We start from the raw sequence: 26,558 nt of genomic DNA, 5'->3' as shown, positions 1-26,558 counted from the left end.
TAAATATCCCCTATGATAGCAATAGGTAGTGACATGAACTTTTTTTTTTTTTTAATTGGGGTCTATTAGTGTGAAAAAATGCTTTGCCAATTTCTCAATGGCGCTGTTTATATCCGGGGAAACCTAAGTCATGAAATGCTCGTAGCTTCCGGTTTCTTTGGCCGTATAGATGATTGGAGCCATTCTGGTCTCTGTTCAGCTCTATGGTCAGCTGGCGGAACCACTGGCTGCATTCTCAGGTTCCCTGTTGGGACAGTAGAGCCCGAGAAAACCATGGAAGGGGGGGGACGTTCCCTCCCACTGCTTGTAAAAGCAGTCTAGAGGCTAATTATCCGCTAGGATTTATTTTACATGAAAGCCGACCGCTGGCTGAAAAGAATGATACCAAGATGATACCTAAACCCGCAGGCATCTTTCTGGTATAACCACTCAAAGTCCAGCAACATACCAGTACGTCTCTGGTCCTTGTTGTGCATACATTATAATGTTTTTTTTCATGCAGCCTGTGGGCTGAACGAAAAAAAAGAGATTGATCGGTGGGTATGCCCACCATTAGAATACCTCCCTTCATCCACCCACTTCTAATGATGGGCATACTATACTTTGCAGCTTGCTATTGGGGCACTCTGAAGCCAGAAGTGTCAGTGGGGGACCCCAGAAGAGGAGAATGAGGGCTGCTCTGTGCAAAACCATTACACAGAGCATGTAAGTATAACATGTTTGTTGTTTAAAAAAAAAAAATGACTTTAAATAATGTGTGCAGGAAAGATCAACATCTGAACCCAGAGAAGGTGGAGGCTGATAGACGAGGTAATAGAAGGCATTACAATTACAGTAAAACCTTGGTTTGCAAGCATAATTTCCAGAAACATGCTTGTAATCCAAAGCACTTGTATGTCAAAGTGAATTTCCCCATAAGAAATAATGGAAACTCAAATGATTCGTTCCACAAGCATTTATTCATAAATCCTTCCGTTTATAGTCCATATAAAAAGATTATAGCAATGTGATAGGTTGTATAACTATAAAATGTCCATCCACAAATGGAAGTCTCCACAAGGGTATTAGAAGCAAAATCCAGATGAAGCTACAGAGTATAAAAGAGAAGAGAGGCGCTACTTGTATATCAAGACATCGCTTGTATATCAATTCAAAATGTATTTAAAAATTTTGCTTGTCTTGCAAAACGCTCTCAAACCAAGTTACTCTCAATCCAAGGTTTTACTGTACATTTAAAGTAAACTTTTACCAGTATTGTACATTATATTTAAAATGATTATATCCATGAAAAAAAAAAAATTCAGCTTTTAGGCTCCATTCACACTAGCGCGTTTTTTGATGCATTTTGCAGAAATGCATGGGAATTTTCTAACATGGGTTCATATGGAACATGTTCACATCAATGCATTTTTGTACCTCTGCGTTTTTGGAAAGGGTCAGGGAATTTTTTTTTAATGCAAAATGCAGCGTTTTGCATGTAATAGAATTCAATGGACCAGCATCAAAAACGCAAGTACATCGTTTTTATGGCGTTTATGCCGCGTTTTGTGTTTTTGGCATTTTTTTTGTTTTTTTTAGCCTGTATACAGTATAAATAAAACTGTAAAAAAAAAAAAAAAAAAAAACGCAAACCGCCGCAAAAACGCTGCTCAAAAACGTGGCAAGCACCACAAAAAACACTGCAGAAACGCTCAAAAGCAACATGCATAGATGTGAATCAAGCCTTAGTACCACTTTAATAAAAAATATTTCTCCCTTCCACCCTTCATATAGCTTCATGTCTGACTCCTAGTTAAAATGCCCATATATCCTACTTCTGGGTGTATTTATTAATTTGTATATATATATATAGATATATAGATATATATAGATATATATCTATATATAGATATAAGTAATATATATTATTACTTTCACGGTTTCACATTATAAATGAACCCCTTATAGTAGCGATTATTTGCTCTTTTTGTACTATAAAGGGCTCATTTTAGTTTTTTTAACCTCATTATGACAGGTGATAAAAAAAAAGCATGCTGCTGCTACTAGTCTTAGGCCTGGTTCACACCTATGCATTTTTTTATGCTTTTTGCAGAAATGCACTACAGTTGATTTACATGGTTTCCTATGGGGCACATTCACATCTATGCTTTTTTCAGCCGCTGCGTATTTGGAAAGGCTCAAGGACTTTTTTCAATGCAAAACTGTGCTTTTTTTTTAGTTCAATATACTTCAATGGAGAAACTGCAGAAAAGCATTGTGACAGACCTAGCCGGGAGAGAGACTTTTGGAGGGGACTGTATGCTAGCCTCTTACTGATCGATCGGTGGCCCTTGCATTTGGGGTAACGGTGCTCTTTATGAGCTGTATGCCTGGGGACCCTTGAGGTGGTATTACTGTGGATTCGGGTCCTGGTCCCCCAGGACACACAGACTCCTGGGACCCTGGATTTGCCATATTGGAATAGTGGCTGATTCATAATGCTGGGACAGATACTGTTAGGAGATGCTGATGTAAATTCCAACACCTGTCTGTCTATTGTCTGCTAAAATGTGTATTGTAAATAAGTCTACTATGGGATCTAAGAGTCATTAGATCCCCATTGTTATTTGTGTTAATTAACTCTGCTATTGTGTGAAGAAGAGTCTATGTTGATTGTGATAATGTTGATTGGATTTTCAGAACTACAAGACGGCCAGTCTGGCCTAACGGTCATGTCTGAGTCATCTAGGCCGTCTAAAGGGATTAGTCAATTAGCTCATGTTAATTAGGTTGCAGCTGTATTGTTAGAGTAATATGAGCAGGAGGTCTGCACCTCCACTTTTAGTGTATAAAAGCCTGTATTTTGCAATAAAAGAGATTCCTGGTTGAACTTACATACAGCCTGCCTGGTGTTTGTTCTGAGCTATCACAACTGGACAAGAACGGCACAGAGCTGTAGTTCTAATCCCGGATCGGATGACCGAACAAGCAGACGTTGCAATATGACTTAATAGCTGCAGAGGAGTGTCGGGAGAGTGGAACCGAGCGAGAAAGGGGCTAGTTACAAGCATGTGCCTTTTTGCAGCAATTTGCAATTTTTATTCTGCCCAACAAATTGGCCAAAAGAAAAGCATAATGAATGCAAATTGCTGCAAAATGTGCAAAACGCACAGCAAAAAGCACTGAAGAAATGGATGAAAAGCAGACTGCATAGGTATGAACCAAGCCTTATGCTGAACATACACGTATCGATTTTTGGACGAGAATATTCATACGAAAAATCTTTGTACATTTGCTGAATGAAAGAATGAAGTTTGAAAATTTGTCTTGTTTTAAACATTTAGTTTTAAAATGAATGTAATTTCCGAAAGAAAACCACATACACTGCCTGAAAATTCCTTTGACCAAGAAGTTTTCTGTTCTGCTCCTTTGAATTTTCCCATCACTATGATAGAAAACGAGCGTCCATTTGACCCCACTAACGATTACATAATCAAACAAACGTTCTTAAAATTACATTTTTTTTTTTTTAAAGTGGGAGTCCACCTAAAAAAAAAAAAAAAAATATTAAAAGCCAGCAGCTACAAATACTGCAGCTGCTGACTTTAATAAATGGACACTTACCTGTCCCAGGGTCCAGCGATGTCGGCAGCCAACGCCGATCACTCGCTCGACTCTCAGCAGCTGCCGCCGCCATCCTGGGTGAAGGAATCAGGAAGTGAAGCGTTGCAGCTTCACTTCCTGGTTCCCTACTGCGCAAGCACGAGTCGCGCTGCGCGTCATAACTGGTCCCCGCTATCTCTTGGGACCTGTATGTTTCCTAGAAGACAGTGCGGAGGGACAGGAAGAGGCGTAGACTCCCGTGGGAGTCTATGCCATGAAGTGGGTGCAAAAACCTGTCTTAGACAGGTATCTGCACCCCCCTCCCCCCTGAAAGGTGCCAAATGTGACACCGCTGGGGGGGAGGGTTCCATTTTTGTGTGGAACTCCGCTTTAAGCAAGACATTGTTTTTGTATGGCCAGCATATAATATTTTACATTACAGTTCTGTCTGAAAATCGGCAAAACTGTCTTTATTTTTTTTTTTTTTAAATAAAACATTTGATCCCTGAGTCTGATGATAATTACCAGATTTAACTAATAGTATATACAGTATATCTCTTCTGTCTGTTATTCTCAGAGTGGATTAGAGATTTTGCTTCCGAACCATATACAGTAAAACCTTGATTTGAGAGTAACTTGGTTTGAGAGCGTTTTGCAAGACAAGCAATTTTTTAAAATAAAATTTGACTTGATATACAAGCGATGTCTTGATATTCAAGTAGCGTCATGTCACAACTGAGTATAAAAGAGAAAAGAGGCGCCTCTAAGTGTAGCAATATGGTTACATTTAATGAAGGTAGAACACTCACGTGGTTGATGATTAACCGGTTTCCGACCAGCCGCCGCAGTTTTACTGCGGCAGAATGGCACGGGTGGGCGAAATGATGTTGTCTTATTTCAGTTTGCTTTTTGGCCACTAGGGGGCGCACATGCGCCGCCGGAGGCACGTGCTTGCTGCCAGAGCCGATGCCCGCCGGGCACCCACGATCGTTCCTAAACACACAGATCCCAGTTCTCTCAAGGGAGAGGAGACAAATCGTGTGTTCATACTAAGTATGAACACCAATCTCTCTCTCCTCCTAGTCAGTCCCATCCCCCCACAGTTAGAACACACCTAGGGCACACAGTTAACCCCTTGATCTCCCCCTAGTGTTAACCCCTTCTCTGCCAGTGACATTTATACAGATATCAGTGCATTTTTATAGCACTGATCGCTGTATAATTGTCACTGGTCCCAAAAATGTGTCAAAAGTGTCTGATTTGTCCGCCGCAATATCGCAGTCCCGATAAAAATCACTGATCACCGCCATTACCAGTAAAAAAAAAAAAATTAATAATAAAAATGCCATAAATCTATCCCCTATTTTATAGATGCTATAACTTTTGCGCAAACCAATCAATATACACTTATTGCAATTTACCAAAAATATGTAGACTACATATCGGCCTAAACGGAGGAAATGTATTTATTTATTTTTTTTAAATTTGGGATATTTATTATAGCAAAAAGTAAAAGATGTGTTTTTTTTTCTTTAAAATTGTCACTCTTCTTTTATTTATAGCACAAACAATAACCGCAAAGGTGATCAAATACCACCGAAAGAAAGCTCTATTTGTCCATGTCTTCCCCTAAGTAAAAGCACCTCCTACACTGTACTAAAACAAAGGCTAGGCACACAGTTAAACCTTTGATCGTCCCTGACGTTAACCCCTTCCCAGCCAGTGTCATTAGTACAGTGACATTGCATATTTTTTAGCACTAATCACTGTATTAGTGTCACTGGTCCCCAAAAAGTGTCAATGTCAGAATGTCCGCCGCAATAAAGCAGTCATGCTATAGGTCGCTGATCACCGCCATAGGCACACAGTTAAACCTTTGATCATCCCTGATGTTAACCCCTTTCCAGCCAGTGTCATTTGTACAGTGACAGTGCATATTTTTTAGCACTGATCACTGTGTTATGGTCACTGGTCTCCAAAAAGTGTCAGTTATTGTCAGCATGTCCACCGCAATCAAGCAGTCATGCTATAGGTCACTGATCACCACCATTACTAGTAAAACAATAAATAAATAAAAATATCACAAAGTTTGTGAATGCTATATCATTTGCACAAATCAATTAATATATGCTCATTGAGATTTTTTTGTTTACCAAAAATATGTGGCAGAATACATATTGTAATGTAGTAGATGGATTGCGCTAACTTTTATAAAATATATTACCACTCCTAAAGCGTGAAAAAAAAAAATGCAAAATAAAAAACATATATATAAATGTCCTTGATAACGTGCTTATCTGTGCCAACTATTTATATGTCCAAATTTTTTTACACCACATCATAATCCTTGTGAAAGCGATACCACTGATGAAAATACCTTACGATAGTGCCAACAGCTAATTAAAGTGCAAGTGATAAAAAATATAAAATTAAAATATGTGCCAATATTACGCACTAACCATTAGGTCTCAAATTGTCAACATATATGTGTACAACACAATGCAATGAATGTCCCCAACATATATGTATACACCACAGTACAATGAATGTCCTCAGGGAGTGATCACTTCTGTGCAATAATGACATTCCTTCTCAATATTTAGTGCTTCTACTTCCACCACTTAACGTGACTTCACCACCACCTAGTGCAATGGGCACTCACCATATATATCAGAATATGCGCCTTTGGTTCATTTATTTAGGATAACCACTCCGTTTGTGATGGGTCCAGTAGCAGCCTTTCCAAGAAGTATACTAGTGCCTCTTGCTCTATTAGTTCTCGAAAAGACATATGGATAGCCATCATAGTGTAGTATGTAACTATTATTTTATTAAAAAGTTTAAAAAAATACAGTTAAACTCGCATGCTGTAGTGCCTCTAAGCCGGCACTGATCCAGCCGTGTATATGGAGAGGGGAGTCTCGATCTATCTTCCACTCTGTCCCTGTGTCTCCTCACGGCGGCGTCTGTTCCAAGCCTCACTTTAGTTGGACTGGAAGTGACGAAAAAATTTAACAGCAGCCTCTACGCGTTTCGCAATTCAATTTGCGTCATCAGGAAGCTTTCAGAAACTCCTCATCAGTTTCTCATCAGTGTCTCTTCATCATTCCCCCCCACCATAGACTCTCTCAACAGTGACCCCCTCACATCAGAAACTCTTCATCAGAGCCCCCCACATCAGATTTCCTCATCAGAGAACCCTCATCTGTCCCCCACAATCTGTCTCCTTCCATTTGTTTCCCCCATGTCTGTCCCCCACCATTAGTGTCCCCCTTGTCTGTCCCCCACCATTAGTGTCCCCCTTGTCTGTCCCCCATCATTAGTACCCCCTGGTCTGTCCCCCACCATTAGTACCCCCTCATCTGCCCCACACCATTAGCGCCCCCTTATCTGTCCGCCATCATCAGTAACACCTCATATTTTCTTCACCATCAGTATCCTCTCACCTGTCCCCCACCGTCAGTGTCCTCTCATCTGTCCCCTGCCATCACTGCCCTGTCACCTGTCCTTTCATCTGTCTCCACCATCAGTGTCAGCAACATCCCCACCTTCCACCATCACAGACCTGAGTGGCAGCCGCAGCATGATCCCACCTGGCATTCGACAGGAGGGAAAGTAGGCGGGCGGTACAGACACAGAGCACCCTCCCACTTCCTTTCACACAGGGTGAATGCAGAGCGGTGCTGTCTGTTTTGCCTGCGTTTCATTGCAGAGCTGTGAGAAAAACTGCAGGAATGATGCATAATCTTGCACAGTTCAGCAACAGACATCGCACCTGCATTTTGGTGTGAATGAGACATTGTTTCCTGTGTGCATTGCAGAGACCTGCGGATTTCTTGTGCAGAAAAATGCAGGTCTCTGCAGATGGTGTGAGTGAGCCCTGTACTCAGGACCCACTAACAGGCCAGGTTTATAAGATAACTGAAATACATCACAGGTGATGTAATTTGCTGCTCAGTGATTGCAGTAGTGATTCTAGTCTGCATCTCCCCAATGTAAGGATGAGCTCTGGCGTGTTCGCACACCCCACGTGCAGAGCCCGCCAGGAAGTCGGCACTGCGCTGCGCTAATCATAGGCAGTGTGACAGTTCCCGATGCATGGCTGCAGAGATCAGGAAAAGTCTGACTGCCTGTGATTAGCGCGGTGCCGGCTTCCTGGCGGGCTCTGCACATGGGGTATGCGAACACGCTGGAGCTCATCCTTACCGCAATGTAATACTTAAAATCTGGCCTGTTGGTTGGTCCTGAGGACTGGAGTTGAGAACCGCTGCCCTAAGCAGTATGTGATGGAAATTTAATTGAGAGCATGCCTGAAAATTCTAAGGTTTTTTTTAGATTTTGTTGGCACCATGCTTGCTAGTGGGTGCTTTTTATTGTTTGTTTTCTTGTTTAACATCTAGTCCCCTGCACTTTCCCTCCCTAAAGCCCCTACCCAGGGTGTTTTTTTTTTTTTACTGTGGAGATGTCCCAGTTGCACACCTTTTAACTTATAGTATACTCTAAATCATTTTAACTGCTTCAGCCCTGGAAGATTTTACCCCCTTCCTGACCAGAGCACTTTTTTATGATTCGGCACTGCGTCACTTTAACTGACAATTGTGCAGACAATTTGCACCCAAACAAAATTGACGTCTTTTTTTTCCCACAAATAGAGCTTTCTTTTGGTGGTATTTGATCACCTCTGCGGTTTTTATTTTTTGTGATATAAACAAAAAAAGAGCGACCATTTTAAAAAATGCATTATTTACTTACTTTTTGCTATAATAAATTTCCCCCCCAAAATATATAAAAAAAAAAATTTTTCCCCTCAGTTTAGGCTGATATGTATTCTTCTACATATTTTTGGTAAAAAAAAAAAAAAAATTACAATAAGTGTATATTGATTGGTTTGCGCAAAAGTTATAGCGCCTATGAAATAGGGGATAGTTTTATAGCATTTTTTAAAATTATTAATGATCTACGATTTTTATCGGGACTGTGACATTATGGCGGACACGTCGGACACTTTTGACACTATTTTGGGACCATTGTCATTTATACAGCAATCAATGATATAAAAATGCACTCATTACTGTGTAAATGACACTGGCAGTGAATGGGGTTACCCACTAGGGGGCGATGAAGGGGTTAAGTGTGTCCTAGGGAGTGATTCTAACTGTGAGGGGATGGGCTTTAAGTCACATGACAGTGATCACCGCTCCCGATGACAGGAAGCAGTGATCTCTGTCATGACACTAACCAGAACGGAGAAATGCTTTGTTTACAAAGGCACTTCCCCGTTCTGAGGCTCTGTGACACGATCGCGGGGAGACCGGCGGACATAGAGTCCGCCAGTCCTGCGGGCACGGTCATGCTGTATGCGGCGCACATGCCTGCTATCCCCGACTCTTAAAGAGGACGTACAGGTACGCCCATTTGCCCACCGCTGCCATTGTGCCGACGTATATCGGCGTGCAGCGGTCGGCAAGTGGTTAAAATGCATTTTTTAATCTGTTTGGGACATATAGTTCCTTAACATGTTAGCAGATTTGTGTATGTATATATACTTTTATTGTCGTGGCTTTAAAGTGGTTGTTAATCCACTTTCACATGTTCACATACTCCGATTTGTCTCCTAATACAGTGCCCCCCTGTCTCTGTGTTTTATTAAAAAAAAATCCTCCTATACCGCATCTCAAGGCGGCTCCCGGCGCTCATGTAACCGGCCTTGTCTCTTTTCTGCCCGTCTGACAGAAGCAGCTGGCGGGGCCGAGATTCCCCTGCTGTCAGCGGGATGTGAGGAGGAAAGGAGATGCGGCCGGTGACCGCCGGGAGCCGCCGTGAGATACGGTAAAGAAGGTATTTGTTTAATAAAACACAGAGACAGGGGGTACTCTATTAGGAGACAAAACGGATAGTATACAGATATATTGTTTATTCCTGCAGCAGGAGGGGGATGGGTGGCACTATCACTAGGTGAAACGCAGAGGGGGGAGGACAGAGGGGACAGAGATGAACAGGCTCCGGATGACGGAGGCACGTAAACTGACCATGGTGTCAGGGCTCAGCAACCATGATTACCGTGGTTAGTTTACATAGGGGAGGGGAGAAACTGGCAGGATCAGCCAGGTTTTTTTAGGTGTTACAGGGGTCCAAATTACACAGCACTGTGCTGTATAAAATGCTTTAAATGAGCAGGGTCCAAATGATTTTTTGGGGGTTAACAAATGCTTTAATTAGAAAGAAATAGTTAAAAAAAAATTAAAAAAATGTATTTTGCATTAATATTTCGCAATCCATCCTTTACATATATGCACATAGATATTTACACCGAGGTCTACAGATTAAAAGGCTTTCAGATCATATATCACATTTGTTATTTTCATTAGGTTCTAAAGCTAAGCCTAACTTTTTTCAAACACTATACTAAACATGAACAAGGTTGACAATGCTGCGTAATTTGTTAGCCATTTTTTCTTATTAGACTGTATGCTCTAATACATAGATCTTATTAGAAGCCACACTATTAAAACATTGATTGTGACATACAGCCTTGCTTCTGCCTGCATACACCTTTCTTTGGAGCAGTTTCATTCACTTGGGCCATATTTCAGATAGTTTATTTGGAGCACATAATGTGTAAAGCAGCAGGTTGCTTTATTTACAACAAGCATTTACACAACTCTACCATGTTTATTGCTCAGGTTTTCTGGTTGATATTCTTTCGTTTGTAGTTGCTTGGGTCTGGCAAGCTCAAACGAGCATAACTCCTTTATCTTATTTATATTTGCTCTTCCAACAAATCTATTGAGAAATGAATGTAAAGAAATATGTCAGACAACTAAAAAACTGATGCTTAGGTTTTTCTCAGATGCTGAAAACTGAAATCGCCCACAAATTTCTAGGAAGATTTATGGTCACTGAATGGCAGTATTATGAGGTAGTCTTATGCTGTTTTTTTTGTCAATATTATGTAAAATACTGTAGGAGTAAAACCTCCCTCTGGTGGGTGTAGCAGGGGTTGTGAGACTTCAGGGAGAAGGTAGTTCCAAAAACCATAGTGGGGAAATCTCACTGTGAAAGTCATCAAGATATAAAAGAAGCTTGTGGACGATGCAACTCTTTTGTATTTACCAAAACCTGTAAAATAATTTTGTCTGACTGTCTGTTTACTTTTAATTAATTCAATAGAGAATTATTATTCGAAATTAGAAGACTACCAACATAAAACTGAAGAAATCACCCAGAAGCTAGAAGATGCTAATATGTTGTTACAGAATACTAAGGTAAAGATGTCACAATCTATTACATTTGTTATTCTTTTTTAAGCTGTTGAAAACCCCTAATTACAAAACATAGTTCCTAAAGGTCTAATTAAAAATGAGCACTTGGTCACTCAGTTTGCTATATGCCAGGCAGAAATTGACAATCTTCTAGACTGAGTAACACATACACACACACACACACACACACATATATAATTTAATAGTATCTCACAAAAGTGAGTACACCCCTCACATTTTTGTAAATATTTTATTATATCTTTTCATGTGACAACACTGAAGAAATGACACTTTGCTACAATGTAAAGTAGTGAGTGTACAGCTTGTATAACAGTGTAAATTTGCTGTCCCCTCAAAATAACTCAACACACAGCCATTAATGTCTAAACCGCTGGCAACAAAAGTGAGTACACCCCTAAGTGAAAATGTCCAAATTGGGCCCAATTAGCCATTTTCCCTCCCCGGTGTGATGTGATTCGTTATGTTACAAGGTCTAAGGTGTGATTGGGGAGCAGGTGTGTTTTTGGTGTTATCGCTCTCACTCTCTCATACTGGTCACTGGAAGTTCGACGTGGCACCTCATGGCAAAGAACTCTCTGAGGATATGAAAAAGTGTTGCTCTACATAAAGATGGCCTAGGCTATAAGAAGATTTCCAAGACCCTAAAACTGAGCTGCAGCATGGTGGCCAAGACCATACAGCGGTTTAACAGGACAGGTTCCACTCAGAACAGGCTTTGCCATGGTCGACCAAAGAAGTTGAGTGCACGTGCTCAGCGTCATATCCAGAGGTTGTCTTTGGGATATAGACGTGTGAGTGCTGCCAGGATTGCTGCAGAGGATGAAGGGGTGGGGGGTCAGCCTGTCAATGCTCAGACCATACACCGCACACTGCATCAAATTGGTCTGCATGGCTGACGTCCTAGAAGGAAGACTCTTCTAAAGATGATGCACAAGAAAGCCTGCAAACAGTTTGCTGAAGACAAGCAGACTAAGGACATGGATTACTGGAATCATGTCCTGTGGTCTGATGAGACCAAGAAAAGCTTATTTGGTTCTTATGGTGTCAAGCGTGTGTGGCAGCAACCAGGTGAAGAGTACAAAGACAAGTGTGTCCTGCCTACAGTTAAGCATAGTGGTGGGAGTGTCATGGTCTGGGGCTGCAGGCGTGCTGCCGTCACTGGGGAGCTACAGTTCATTGAGGGAACCATGAATGCCAACATGTACTGTGACATACTGAAACAGAGCACGATCTCCTCCCTTTGGAGAATGGGTCGCAGGGCAGTATTCCAACATAACGACCCCAAACACACCTCCACGACAACCACTGCCTTACTAAAGAAGCTGAGGGTAAAGGTGATGGACTGGCCAAGCATGTCTCCAGACCTAAACCCTATTGAGCATCTGTGGGGCATCCTCAAAAGGGAAGGTGGAGGAGCGCAAAGTCTTTAACATCCACCAGCCCTGTGATGTTGTCATGGAGGAGTGGAAGAGGACTCCAGTGGCAACCTGTGAAGCTCTGGTGAACTCCATTCCTAAGAGGGTTAAGGCAGTGCTGGAAAATAATGGTGGCCACACAAAATATTGACACTTTGGGCCCAATTTTGACATTTTCACTCAGGTGTGTACTCACTTTTGTCGCCAGCGATTTTAGACATTAATGGCTGCGTGTTGAGTTATTTTGAGGGGACAGCAAATGTACACTGTTATACAAGCTGTACACTCACTACTTTACATTGTAGCAAAGTGTAATTTCTTCAGTGTTGTCACATGAAAAGATATAATAAAATATTTGCAAAAATGTGAGGGGTGTAGTCACTTTTTTGAGATACTGTATATTGTAAGGGGTTAGCTCAATGGGGATCACCTTTCCTGGCAAAAGGGTAGTCCAAACAGCAGGTTTTTCTTAAAATCTGACTTGTAGCCAGTTTTATTTAAAAGGTTGTATGAAAGCCAAATAAACAAAACAGAAAATAAATCTTTGCCATCCAGGCACTAACTAGACATATCAGGTTCCTAACTCACAGGTGAAGGGCTTCTCCTAGTCACCCACAAAACAAAGATAATGCAAACCTTTTTCTTTCCCTCACAAAGAAAACTTACCATCAGTAGCTCTCTCAGCTTTTGGCTTCCTGAGTCCCACGCCAAGAGCAATCTTTTGCTCCAGTCCTGCTTTATTTATACCACCTGCTGGTGTACACAAGAGGAATGTAAAATCTGGTCCGGAACCAACCCTAGTTCCCTGCAAATGAGCACATGCAAGGTGAATTATAACGTCCATCGTTCAATTCGACTTTCATATTGTCACAATATATATATATATATATATATATATATATATATCAGCTGCATAAGAGGCTTAGAGAGGTTGGGGTGGGGACTACTTTTGATTATGTTGGGAAGGGAGGGGGCAAAGCACAGGTATAGTCCAGTGTAAAATGCAGAAACAGAAATACACTAAAGAGCTAGGGGAGGGGGTTGCATCAGCAGGAGGCAGAGAAACAGTCTAGCACCGATCTTCCTTGTGAAAAGCCACGCAGGAGGGCTTGTCAGCACAAGTCTGACCACTGGAGTACAGACAGGTTGTGCTCCCAAGTAGAATACAAAGAAGCAAATTGACCATGCTGGGATGGATGTGCTTTCATGCCCTGGCAGCGAGCCTCTGCCCACTGTCACAGGGAGGGGGGGGGGGGGGATCAGGGGGAGAGGAGGCAGGAGCTGGAGCATGTTATATGTTCTACCCTAAATACGGGTGAAACATGTAATATGTTCCATAGGTGAACTTAGCCTTTAAGTCTTTGATCAAAGGTGTATAGACATCTCAAATGGACTGTTTTCTTTATCGTACATCATGGGTCACAGAACCTATCAGTTTTTTCGCCAGTGTCTAAGGTGTTGGTCTTGAGTGAAGATGTGCTCGGAGGAGCTCCAGGAGGGATCCATGCTGGATTTAAATAGCCTTCATAGACCACATCCATCCAAAGTGCCACTGAGGCCTAAGTGGATGATACCTCGGGCCTCGTATCCGAAGCACAAGTTTTTTTGCCTGTAACGCCTCTCTTCGTAGGGCTGGAACCCGGCAACCCAGGTCTTAGGTCTTGCTACATTACCTAAAGCTTTCCTGGTGGGGTGCTTTACAGGTCCAAGGGAGTTGGAACCCCGATATCTAGGGACCTGGTCCTTGAAGGTTTGCTAAACGCAGCCTGCCGTGATGGGTGAAGGTTGGATTGTCTCTTCAGCAAATCCTGTGGCGAGGATAAGGTAAGGGAAGAAAATTGGGTACTAAAAACACCTATGTTTTCTATTAGGGAAAAAAATGTTGTCATGCCTTAATTCTCCACTAGAGGGAGTCTATGCACATACCTTACTCTGTTGTCTTCACTGTAAAGCTCAGTCAGTCTGTGTGTGGCCGCAGCAGCGTGTGCAGGGGGATTCCTCTCAGGTAAAAGAAATCTGTCAAATGTTTTCTTTCTCCCCCTGAAGGGACCAGGGGGTTAGGGGGACATCAGCAGTGTACCCCCTTACATTACCCCCCCCCCCGCCACGGGGGGCGGAGGTCCCGCTAGTACTGCTAATATTGTTAACCATTGTTACTGTTGTTGTGTGCCTGCTGCTAGACTGGGCTTTAGCAGCAGGCTGTAGACCCGAAAACGCCGCGCACGGGCGCGGAAACATTTTTAAATGAAAAGAGGGGCGGAATTTTTTTTTTTCTGGGGTGGGGCCTAAGCGCAGTGCCGTGAACGTCCGCGAGGACGCACGGCAGGCAAAAACAAATAAGACTACAGCTGTGACAGTCTCTTCTCGGCTGACGAGGAGGAAACAAGCAGTCTGCACACAGGGACACAGGAGCTGTGGGACACGTGAGGGTTGCAAGCTGGCATTCCTGATACAGGAAGGACACTTTTTTCCCAGCACTAGGCTGAACTATAGTGGCTTTATTTGTCATGACTATATTCAGTGATTAAGTGCAATTGTATAGTGCCCCTGTTTTTGTGCTTAGAACTATGCCTACCAAAAAAGACACCACAAAGACCAAAAAAGTACTAAAGGTTTCACCCCCAGGCGCTAGGATCTCGAGTCGCATTTCCACGCTGTCATCCTCGTCTGAATTACCAGTTATGGCAAGCCAGGGTGAGCCATTGGAACAAATTGATGGTGCAACTGCTTCTCACATCTCAGCCCCTGTATACGTGACTGAAGATGTCCTTTCCTGCACCCTGCAGGGTCTAGAAGGAAGATTAGCGGTTTTAAGCGCATCCTCCATTCAAATGGATAGGAAACGTGCTAGGTCCCCCCCTTCAGAAGGGGAACAGTGGGCTCAGGATGAGGTGTTACCTCAAAACAAACCGATGATTCCTCTGTGGAGGAAAGAACGGTAGATGAACCTTTTTCAGTCTCACAATCTGAGAAATTGCTGATACAAACTCTTACGGAGACGGTTCTTTCCACTTTCATGTTGCCCCTAACGGAATCTCCTGAAAGCTTGGTTTCTTCCTTGGGTTCCTTAAAACCTTCTCAGCCTTTGCATGCATTTCCTGTCCATGCATTACTAGAACAGCTTTTTTTTACTGAATGGGATCACCCGGATAAGCATTTTCTCCCTCCTAAGAGATTTTCAGTTCTCTATCCCATGGAGGAGAAATTCACCAAGAGATGGAAAGTACCAGCAGTTGACCCTGTGATTTCCAGTGTGAATAAAAGCCTAACTTGTCTTGTAGACAATGCACAAATGCTCAAGGATCCAATAGATAAGTTGGAATCCCTTTTAAAATCTACTTTTTCCTTGGCAGGTGCCGTTACTCAGTCTGCAGTCGCTGCAGTAGGCGTCTGTCAATCCCTAAAGGACCAATTTAGACAGGCCCTTATGCCGCGCACACACGACCGGATTTTCTGTCAGAGTAGACTGACAGTCTTTCCAACGGAGTTCCGCTGAAACAGACTTTCCTACACACGATCACACCAAAGTCCATTTGTTTAGAATGCTATGATGTACGACGGGACTAGAAAAGAAGTTCAATAGCCATTAGTTAACAGCTGCTCTTGCGTTGTTTTTGGTCCGTCGGACTAGCATACAGACGAACGGTTTTTCCCGATGGGAATTGAGTCCGTCGGAAAGATTTGAAACATGTTCTATTTCTAAGTCCGTCAGAATTTTAGAAAGAAAAAGTCAGATGAAGCCCACACACGTTTGGAATGTCCGACGGAATTATTCCGTCGGACCTTTTCTGACGGAAAGTCCGGTCGTGTGTACGTGGCATTAAAGAGGTTCCTGCGCAACAAGCCCGGGAATTGGCTGAACTACCAAAAGCATTATGCTTTGCCATAGATGCCATTAAAGATTCTATTCACCAGGCGTCTCGCTTTACGCTTATGCTTGTACATATGCGTAAACGCTTGTGGTTAAAAAATTGGTCAGCCGAAGCACCATGTAAAACCCTCCTAACTGGGTTCCCTTTTCATGGGGAGCAACTATTTGAAGAAGATTTGGACAAATATATCTAAACAATTTCTAGTGGGAAAAGTACTCTTTTACCAGTCAAAAGAAAGTATAAACGTCCTTCATTTAAACAAGATCTTTCCCCTGCGCCAGGGGCTTCTCCCTCTGGGCAGTGGTGACGGCCTCCGCCGTCAGACTGTAGAGGAAAACCTCAGGGTCAGACCTAGGCTCAAAAGAAGCCATGGGGTCGGAAACCTGCAAAGCAGAATCCTAAAGCTTCATCATGAAGAGGCAACCCCCCCTCACCAAGGTGGGGGGAAGACTTCTGCAGTTTTCAGAAGTCTGGAAAGAGGAAATTCAGGACAGATGGGTCATCTCCACGGTAACGCTGGAGTACAAGCGGGAATTTCGGGACTTTCCACCGTCTCATTTCCTGAGGTCAAATGTTCCCAAAGATCCAGAGAAAAGACAACCTCTGTTTCAGGCACTAGGCCGATTAATATCTCAAGGGGTGATCATACAGATCCCCACAAAAGAGCAAGGTCTGGGGTTTTATTCAAATCTTTTTATGGTACCAAAACCAAATGGAGATGTCAGACCCATTCTAGATCTAAAAAATTAAATCAGTTCCTGAAGATCCGCTCCTTTCGCATGGAGACGATCAGGCCAGTAGTTTCTATCCTTCTAGGAGGAGAACTTCTGGCATCAATCGACATCAGGGATGCATATCTGTGAAACAAAGTGTAGCACTAAAAAGTGAAAAGTGATAAATATAAGATGAAATACATGAGTGAAGTAAACACATTATTTAAACGTGTCTTATATTAACGTGAAAAAGTCCATCATTGTAGTCCATATGTGAATAGGACCATTGTGGTCTTTGGCTGTGAGACTAATAAGAATGCCGTCACCACAATAGGCGGAAACAGTCTAAGCTGTCCTGCGCTCCGAGATAGCATAAACAAAAATAGTATGGTGATGGTTGTTGATCGATCTAATGCAGACACAGGTTTTCAAATATCCGACAAAAATTAACACAATCCACCTCAGTGTCCTATATAAGAACGTGTGAAATTCCAACAACCAGTAAAGTTGGAGGCTTACCAGAGGGTTTGAACCCGAAACAGCATATACTGTAAGGGTCAAACCAGTTTGTATTGCCCACCGGCAATGGGGGGGATCTTGGCGACCTGGAAAGATAGGGGTCCCAACTGTTTTCATGGAAATATCCTCTCCACACGAGTGATCACATATCCCAGAATGCGGCCCCTTACACCGAACTTCACTGCGCTACTCGCCAACCAAGGTTGGCGAGTAGCGCAGTGAAGTTCGGTGTAAGGGGCCGCATTCTGGGATATGTGGATATTTCCATGAAAACAGTTGGGACCCCTATCTTTCCAGGTCGCCAAGATCCCCCCATTGCCGGTGGGCAATACAAGCTGGTTTGACCCTTACAGTATATGCTGTTTCGGGTTCAAACCCTCTGGTAAGCCTCCAACTTTACTGGTTGTGGGAATTTCACACGTTCTTATATAGGACACTGAGGTGGATTGTGTTCATTTTTGTCGGATCTTTGAAAACCCGTGTCTGCATTAGATCGATCAACAACCATCACCATACTATTTTTGTTTATGCTATCTCGGAGCGCAGGACAGCTTAGACTGTTTCCGCCTATTGTGGTGACGGCATTCTTATTAGTCTCACAGCCAACGACCGCAATGGTCCTATTCACATATGGACTACAATGATGGACTTTTTCACGTTAATATAAGACACGTTTAATTGATGTGTTTACTTCACTCATGTATTTCATCTTATATTTATCACTTTTCACTTTTTAGCGCTACACTTTGTTTCACAGGTTAATTTAACAAACATTCTCTTTTGTTGTGTTAGCTGCTCATTTAGAGTAAGCGCAAAATATATCATTGTAGGGATGCATATCTGCATGTCCCTATATTTCCCGCTCACCAAAAGTTTCTGCGGTTCAAGTTAAAACAGCAGCATTTCCAGTTTGTAGCCCTGCCCTTCGGGCTAGCCACAGCACCCCGGGTGTTTACAAATGTGCTGGCCCCACCTCTAGCCAGGTTAAGGGCACAGGGCATAACAGTCGTAGCGTACCTAGATGATCTATTGCTAATAGACCAGTCGGTGGCTCGTTTGGAGCAAAGCGGACGCATTACAACCAGTTACCTGGAAAGCTTGGGTTGGATTCTCAACCTAGAGAAATCTTCCTTAATACTGCTAAAAAGACTGGAGTACTTGGGTCTGATCATAGACACAGCCCAGGAAAAGGTGTTCTTGCCTCAGGCAAAGATCAGCTCCATAAGAGAGCTGGTGCAGGTGGTCAGGTCAAAAGGCGATCCCTCCATTCGCCTTTGCATGAGGTTACTAGGAACCATGGTGGCTTTATTCGAAGCAGTTTCCTATGCCCAGTTCCATTCAAGACCGTTGCAAAACAGTATCCTGTCCGTTTGGAGCAAAACGATTCAAGCTTTAGACTTGCCAATGCGGCTGTCCCCAAGGGTGTCACAAAGCCTCAATTGGTGGTTACTAACTCAGAATCTGCTGAAAGGAAAATCATTGAGACCAGTTATCTGGAAAGTGGTAACGACAGATGCCAGCCTTTTAAGCTGGGGAGCAGTACTAAAAAAGACAACTGTCCAAGGACAGTGGTCAAGACCCGAAAGAACCTTGCCCATCAATATCCTAGAGATTCAGGCAGTGCGTTTTGCTCTGAAGGCCTGGACTTTCAGGTTACGGGATTGTCCTGTCAGGATCCAATCTGACAATACCACAGCTGTGGCCTATATTTAATCACCAAGGGGGCACCAGGAGTCTCTCAGCGCAGAGAGAGGTGAACCATATTCTAACTTGGGCAGAAAGGAATGTTCCGTGCCTATCGGCAGTCTTCATTCCGGGAGTAGAGTATTGGCAGGCGGACTACTTAAGTCACCAGCAGTTATTCCCAGGGGAATGGTCTCTTCACCCCGACATATTTCGGGCTGTTTGCCAAAGATGGGGGGCTCCGGACGTAGTTCTTCTAGCATACAGGTTCAACATGAAGTTAGTCAACTTTGTGGCTAGAACAAGGGATCCACTTGCATGCGGAACGGATGCGTTGGTGACCCCGTGGGATCAGTTCTCACTGATCTATGCATTCTCCCCTATTCAGTTGCTGCCTTGACTTCTTTGCAGGATCAAGCTGGAAAGAAAGTCGGTAATCCTGGTGGCACCAGCATGGCCCAGAAGGTCATGGTATTCAGAAATCGTAAAGATGGCAGTGGAGGGCCCATGGTCCCTCCCACTACGGCCAGATCTGCTCTCACAGGGACCGATATTCCATCCTACCTTACGGTCTCTAAATTTAACGACTTGGCTATTGAAACCCACATTCTGAAGAAACGTGGGCTCTCCGGGTCAGTTATCTCTACCCTGATATATTGAAGGATACCAGCTTCCAGAACTATATATTATAGAGTCTGGAGGGCTTATGTTTCCTGGTGTGAATCCAAGGGTTGGCACCCTTGGAGATATATCATAGGCAGAATTCTTGCCTTTCTACAATTAGGGGTAGAAATCGGACTTGAGTACTATTAAAATCCAAGTCTCAGCTTTATCGGTCTTATTTCAAAGACCGCTTGCTACACATTCTTTAGTCCGAGGTTTTATGCAGGCAGTGATGCGGCTTAATCCACCCGTCAAACCTCCCTTGAACCCTTCGGACTTGAACTTAGTTTTGTCTGTGTTACAAAAACAGCCATTTGAACTGATACAACATATTCCCTTAGTCCTTTTGACAAGGAATTTCTTATTTTTGGTTGCTATATCCTCAGCAAGGAGGGTTTCGGAATTGGCTGCTCTTTCTTGTAAAGAGCCATATTTGATTTTTTCATGACAACAGAGTGGTGTTACGCCCTCGTCCAGACTTTTTGCCAAAAGTGGTTTCAGGTTTTCACCTTTTCACCTGAACCAAGATACTGTCCTTCCATGGTTTTGGACCTTCCAAAACCATGTTCCAGGAAAGAGAAGTCACTGCATTGACTTGATGTGGTGAGAGCAGTGAAAATCTATTTAAAGGCAACTGCTCAGATTCGTAAGACTGATGTCTTATTTATTCTGCCAGAGGGTACTAAGAAAGGACAGGCATCGTCGAAATCCCTGTCGCTAAGTGGATTCGGCAAGTTATAATTCAAACTTATGATTTAAGGGGTAAGATTCCCCCATTTCAAGTTAAGACGCACTCTACCAGGTCGGTTAGTGCTTCTTGGGCAGTGTGTCATCAGGCCTCCATGGCTCAGATCTGTAAGGCCGAAACTTGGTCTTCAGTGCATACATTCACAAAATGTTATCAGCTGGATGTAAGGAGGTATGAGGATATCGCCTTTGGGCGCAGTGTGCTGCAGGCAGCAGTATAGGTCCTCAAGTGTGGGGGTACCCTCCGTGTTGTGTCTCCCTCCCCTCAAGTAGCATCGCTGTGGGATGTACCATTAAGTAATTACTTAAGGCTCTGTGTCCCATGATGTACGATAAAGAAAATAGGATTTTTATAACAGCTTACCTGTAAAATCCTTTTCTTGGAGTACATCATGGGACACAGAGGTCCCTCCCCTCTTTATTGGGATATAAGTATATTGCTTTGCTACAAAAACTGATGTGCTCCTGAAAGGAGGAGGGGTTACATAGGGAGTGAACTTCCTGGATTGGGTATACCAGTGTCCATCACCTGAAAGTGGCCTATAACCCTTTAAGTAATTACTTAAGGCTTTGTGTCCCATGATGTACTCCAAGAAAAGGATTTTACAGGTAAGCTGTTATAAAAATTTTATTATTCTCACCAACTTACAGAAGTAACAAGTGTGCCCGGCTTATTCTGTTACACAAAAATACGAGGTGTATTCTTTCTTTCTAGGACAGTGGGCAGAGCCCTGAAAATCATTATTATAATACAGGTTTTATATAGTGCCAACAGTTTGCGCTTTACAAGATGAGGGCAGACAGTACAACTACAATACAATTCAGTACAGGAGAAATCAGAGGGCCTTGCTCTGTAGAGCTTACAATCTAAAAGGGAGGGTGAAGTGATACAAAGGGTAATAACTGTGGGTGATTAGCTGATGGAGAAAGTGAAAATTTACTTGTTAGGTGGAGGTGGGATAGACTTCTCTGAAGAGCAGGGTTTTCAGGGATCGCCTAAAAGTGGGCAGAATAGGAGATAGTCGGGCAGATTGGGGTAGGGAGTTCCATAGGATGGGAGAGTTTCAGGAGAAGTCCTAGAGTTGAGATGGGAGGAGGTCATAGGGGAGCTAGAGAGCAGGAGTTCTTGAGAGGAACGAAGAGAACAGTTTGGTTAGTATTTGAGCCTAGGTTAGTGATGTAGCTGGGGGCAGAGTCATGGATGGCTTTGTAATTTGTTAGTATTTTAAATTTAATTTGTTGGATGAGTGGAAGCTAATGAAGGGATTGGCAGAGAGGGGTAGCAGACACTGACCGGTTGGTAAGGTGGATGAGTCTGTCAGCCTCATTCACGATGGACTGAAGGGGGGATAGCTTATGAAGAGGTATTCCAATGAGGAGGGAGTTGCAGTAGTCAAGGTGTGAGATAACTAGGGAGTGAATGAGAAGCTTAATGGTGTCACTGGTTAGTAAGGAGTGTATTTTGGAGATGTTGCGGAGGTTCAGGCGGCAAGCTTTGGACAGTGATTGGATGTGGGGACAAAAGGATTGTTCAGAGTCTAGGATAACACCTAGCACCCTGGCATGCGGGAATGGGTTGATAGCGCCATTGATCTTGACAGAGAAGTCAGGGGAAGGGACACGAGGGAAGGAAATATGAGCTCGGTTTTGGATATATTGAGTTTTAAAAAGTGATGTGATATGTCTATCACTAAATTAGTGATGTGTGAAGAGACCGATGTTGAGGGGTAGAGCAATAGATTTGGGTGTCATTAGCATAGAAATTGTATTGGTAGCCATGGGAGGCTATCAACTGACCCAGGGAGGAGATGTGTAGATCGAGAATAGGAGAGGTCCAAGAACAGAACCTTGGGGGACCCCAATGGAAAAAGGAAGAGTAGAGGAGGAAGTAGAATTGTAAGTGACGATGAAGGTGTGGAGGGATAGGTAGGATGAGAACCAACAAAGGACACAGTAAGAGACCAAAGGAGTAAAGTTTTTTGAGGAGGTTTTTTGAGGAGGAGAGGGTGGTCAGCTTTATCAAAGGCAGCTGAAAGGTCCAGAAATAGTAGTACAGAATAGTGTCCATTGGTTTTAGCTGTTTGTGAGTTTTAGGAGAGCAGTGTCTGTGGAGTGCTGTGTTCCATTTATATACTAATGGCCAAATGCACATCCAGAACCACTGGTGTATATATAGCCTATTTATATAGAGCCATTCATTCCAAACTGCATACAACCATTTCAGGCTTTCTGGTCATTAGCAGTTCAGTACTTTAAGGGATAAATGTAGAATTCCAGGATAAAACTAACTAATCTTACAATTGCTCCCTCCCCCCCCCCCCCTAACACCTATTCTGACTCACCTGTGTAAGAAAGATCTGTATACTTATTTTCAGGCCACTCCGGTCTGGTCACATGAGCTCCCATGTGTCAGCCAGTGCCGGCTGCAGGAGAGAGTGCTTGGCAACAGCTGGCAATGCCTGGCAGCAGTGACATCACCCATAGGCTTATTATAGCCCATCCGTGGTCAGCAATCCCACCTCTCCCCTGTAGCCGCCACTGGCAGACACAGGGGAGCCGGAACATATGACTGAACTGGGGTAGCTTGATAATAGGTAAGTATACAGATCTTTCTTGCACAGGTTAGTCAGCATAGTTGTTAGGAAGAGGAAGGGACATTTTTAAGATTACTTTGGTTTGTCATGGAATTCTACTTTAAAAGCCAATGAGCAAGTATAACCATTGAGGTTATGGTTAGAAAAGTCTAAAGGAATCAGAAAGCCCTCCAACCAAAAGAGCATGCAGCACAATAGTTCCTTCTCAGAAGGTATTTACATGGCTCTTTGTTTAACATATCTCAAAAATAGGAGGATTATTTTTCCTTTAAGGACAGTGCCCTGCAAATAATTCCTTTAAACCCCAGTGGCCGAATGCACATCCAGAACTGCTGGTGCATTTTGCTTTAGCATCTAATGATGATGACCTTTCAAAAAGACTCTCACTGGAGGTGGAAAGAGTGCCAGGATTTTTTATCTTCAAGTCAATTACCCTGGTAACACTCCTAAGCTTGGATATTTATTTCTGTAGCCTAATCCTTTACAATAGTTGTTACTGCTGAGATGTGGTAAGAAAAAAATTTTCTTGTATTTTTTTTTTTTGTATTTTTTATTGGCCATAGTTCATTTCTCCTTCTTGTGATTCTGTTTATAAATAATAGGATCCATTGAGGGACACAGCTTGGTAGTAATAAACTGGAGTTATACTACCACCTACAGGTGAAATGAACACTAGGCAATAAAAAACTGAAGGCCAGCCCCACTGGGGCTATAACCACTGCCACACTGCAACTGCTCAGTTGTAGCAAGCAGTCTTAAGAGAAAACAGTAGCATATGAGGGGGTAGAGCTGTGTCGTTCAACAGTCTCTGAGAAAAGGATTTTTTTTCTAATTTAGATAATCTTAATTGAAAATTAAAGCGGCCTAAAAATGGAGGCCATAGTACAACCAGAGAGTAAAAAACACATAAAGAGAAAACTGATACAAATTGTCTCCACAAGACAGTGATGCTCAAGGTACAGTATTGAAAACTGTCATACACTTTGCTCTCAGGAGTGAATGCACCTGTATTGGATACAGATGCTTGTTCAAGAGGATATCATTTCAAATAAATATAAAACCACAAAATATCATATTGTTGTGCGAATTTATGTGAGTATAACTGGAGAACCCAGACCTGTACCTCTGGGAATGAGCTTATCCTGCCTGCTGCTTATCTGAGTAAAGGATTGTACAGTGAGTACAAAAATCCTAATCCTATTTCTATCTTCCATTGAGGGACATAAATTGATAGAAAGAAAACAAGGGTCATCCAAAAGCAATCTGAACTGAGGGGTGGGCATAACCAAATAAAACAGGCTAACCAACCAAGAAAAACAACAAGAAAAACAAAATCTAAACAAAATAAATCAAGGGCTTTCAAGTGTATCTAAACCCAAAAGCAAAAATGTAAAACCATCTTTAGGCAAATCTAACACTGAAATAGTTAATTGTGCAATTTTTACCTTTCTCCTGTCTTGAGTCAAAAAAGTCTCCCCAAGCTGTACAATGTCTCTTCTGCAATAAAATAAATGTACCTGCCAGTGTTCTGTATAATGTACTGTATACTTACAATAGCTATGCATACGCAGCTCAGTTTACATTTCTAGCTTGGTGCCTGTTTTGTTAGGGTGATTGAACTCCTGCGCATTTGAGAGAGTTAAGTCATTCTATGTCTGCCAATCAAGAGGCAGGGGAGAGGATGTCTGCGAGAGACTTCGCAGTCGTCGGACTGTTGAAAGTATTGTGTATCCACTTTAAGAAATCTTAGCTGGAGTTTAGGTTCAGTTTGTTAGTCAAGTCCATCTAAATTTCATAGAGTAGAGCCACCCTAAAACAGAAAGTATATTACTGGCCAGATCTTCAGGTGAATGTAAAGGAATAAAAGCCTAAACATGGAAAGCTAATGTGACCACCAAAACATTGGTAAGCTGCAATATTTAAAACATATTTGGACCCTATTTTTATACTACAGGACACAGGACCTGTGTTCATAGACTATGGGTTAAACGCAGGCTACCTTCAGATGATTGGACAGTGGCTTTGAACCTAGCTGAATGTACGGGAGAGTGAAGGAGTGCACGTGTACAGATCTGCGCTCAGTGCATGGTGGGATCTATGATCTGCCACGCGGAGTGAGGTGGCAGGGAAGATGGGCTGGTGGAGTGGGATACAAGCTCTGTGGTGCCCCCTCAAAATGCTGCATTCAGGAAGATAAAGTGTACAGTGTCACGGGAGAAGAGTGTCTCACAATAAAGAGCTTCAGGTTTTTTGTGCAGCTGTGAAAGCTCGCTTTTAAGTATGGTATTAAAGTGCCCTGTCATTCATGATGCCTTGTTTACTGCTGTGTGATCTCTGTGATTTGTCAAAGCAATCACATGGTACAAGGGTCAATCACAGCGGCTCTGTACCAGCATCACAGTGGTAAACAAGGTTTCATGAATGAAACCCTTAGACAGTTTCAGAGATTGCTTATTACAGTGATCATCACTGTAAAAGCCATCAAAGTGTAAAGAAAAAAGATCACCCCCTCCCAGAGTAGTTCAGTGTGACTATGGTGACACTAGACTGCTCTGCTGACAATGTTTAAAAAAAAATAATTGTGAACATTTAAAAAAAAAAAAAAAAAAGATTTTTTTTTTTTACATACGGTAACCGTGTCAGTGTTTCTAATCAACGCCGCGCCAGTCACAATGTCCCTGATTACTGCCACACCAGTCATATTGTCCCTAATCACCGCCACACCAGTTACAGTGTCCTAATTACCGCCACACCAGTTACAGTGTCCTGATTACCGCCACACCAGTTACAGTGTCCCTAATCACTGCCACACCAGTCCAATTGCCCCTGATCATTGCTACGCCAGTGTCTCTGATCACTGCCATACCAGTCATATTATCCCTAATCACTGCCACACCAGTTGTAGTGTCTCTGATCAATGCCACGCCAGGTACAGTGTCGCTAGTCACTTCCACACCAGCGACAGTGTCCCTGATCGCCGCCACACCAGTCAAAGTATCACTATAAGTACTTGAATCAAAAAAGGGCTGGCGACTCGGATGCTCTTGAATAAAAGTCCTTTATTTGGTTACATGGGTACACGGGTACAGGCTATGCTGACGCGTTTCGGCTAAGAAGCCTTCATCAAAGCATACATGTTTGATTTAAAAACTGATATTTATAACAGAGTAAGCACTCCAAATGGGGCGGGTGCATCCTAATCAGAGCAATCAAAACAATTAAAAACACATGGAGAAAAGAAAGAGAGAAGCACAGCAGGCATATGAGAGACATATCATGAACAAATAAGGCAGTATTCAAAATGGTGCAATAAATTTATCAAACAATGCGATTATGTTAAAAAAAGATTTATGTCCATCCTATCATTCAAACCATACGGTTTTCTAGTATTGAGGGTATGGATCCACCACACTTCACGTTTAAGCAAAATACGATGAGTGTCGTCACCTCCTCTTGGGTTTTTTTTAACCTGTTCAGCACCAAAAAA

General features: G+C 42.8%; 1 protein-coding gene across 1 annotated transcript in view; it reads left to right on the top strand.

Moving 5' to 3' along the window:
• Nucleotides 1–26,558, top strand: part of SYCP1 (synaptonemal complex protein 1) — a 360,929-nt gene that overhangs the window by 21,252 nt on the left and 313,119 nt on the right. The window contains exon 4 of the mRNA XM_073615691.1: nt 10,753–10,847. Within this exon, the coding sequence (XP_073471792.1) occupies nt 10,753–10,847 (95 nt within the window). The remainder of the gene's footprint in view (nt 1–10,752; nt 10,848–26,558) is intronic.

The sequence above is a fragment of the Aquarana catesbeiana genome, linkage group LG02 (assembly GCF_042186555.1).
Source record: "Aquarana catesbeiana isolate 2022-GZ linkage group LG02, ASM4218655v1, whole genome shotgun sequence".
NCBI lineage: Eukaryota > Metazoa > Chordata > Amphibia > Anura > Ranidae > Aquarana > Aquarana catesbeiana.
Note: the sequence above shows the minus strand (reverse complement) of the source record. Positions and strands in the feature narration are given on the sequence as shown.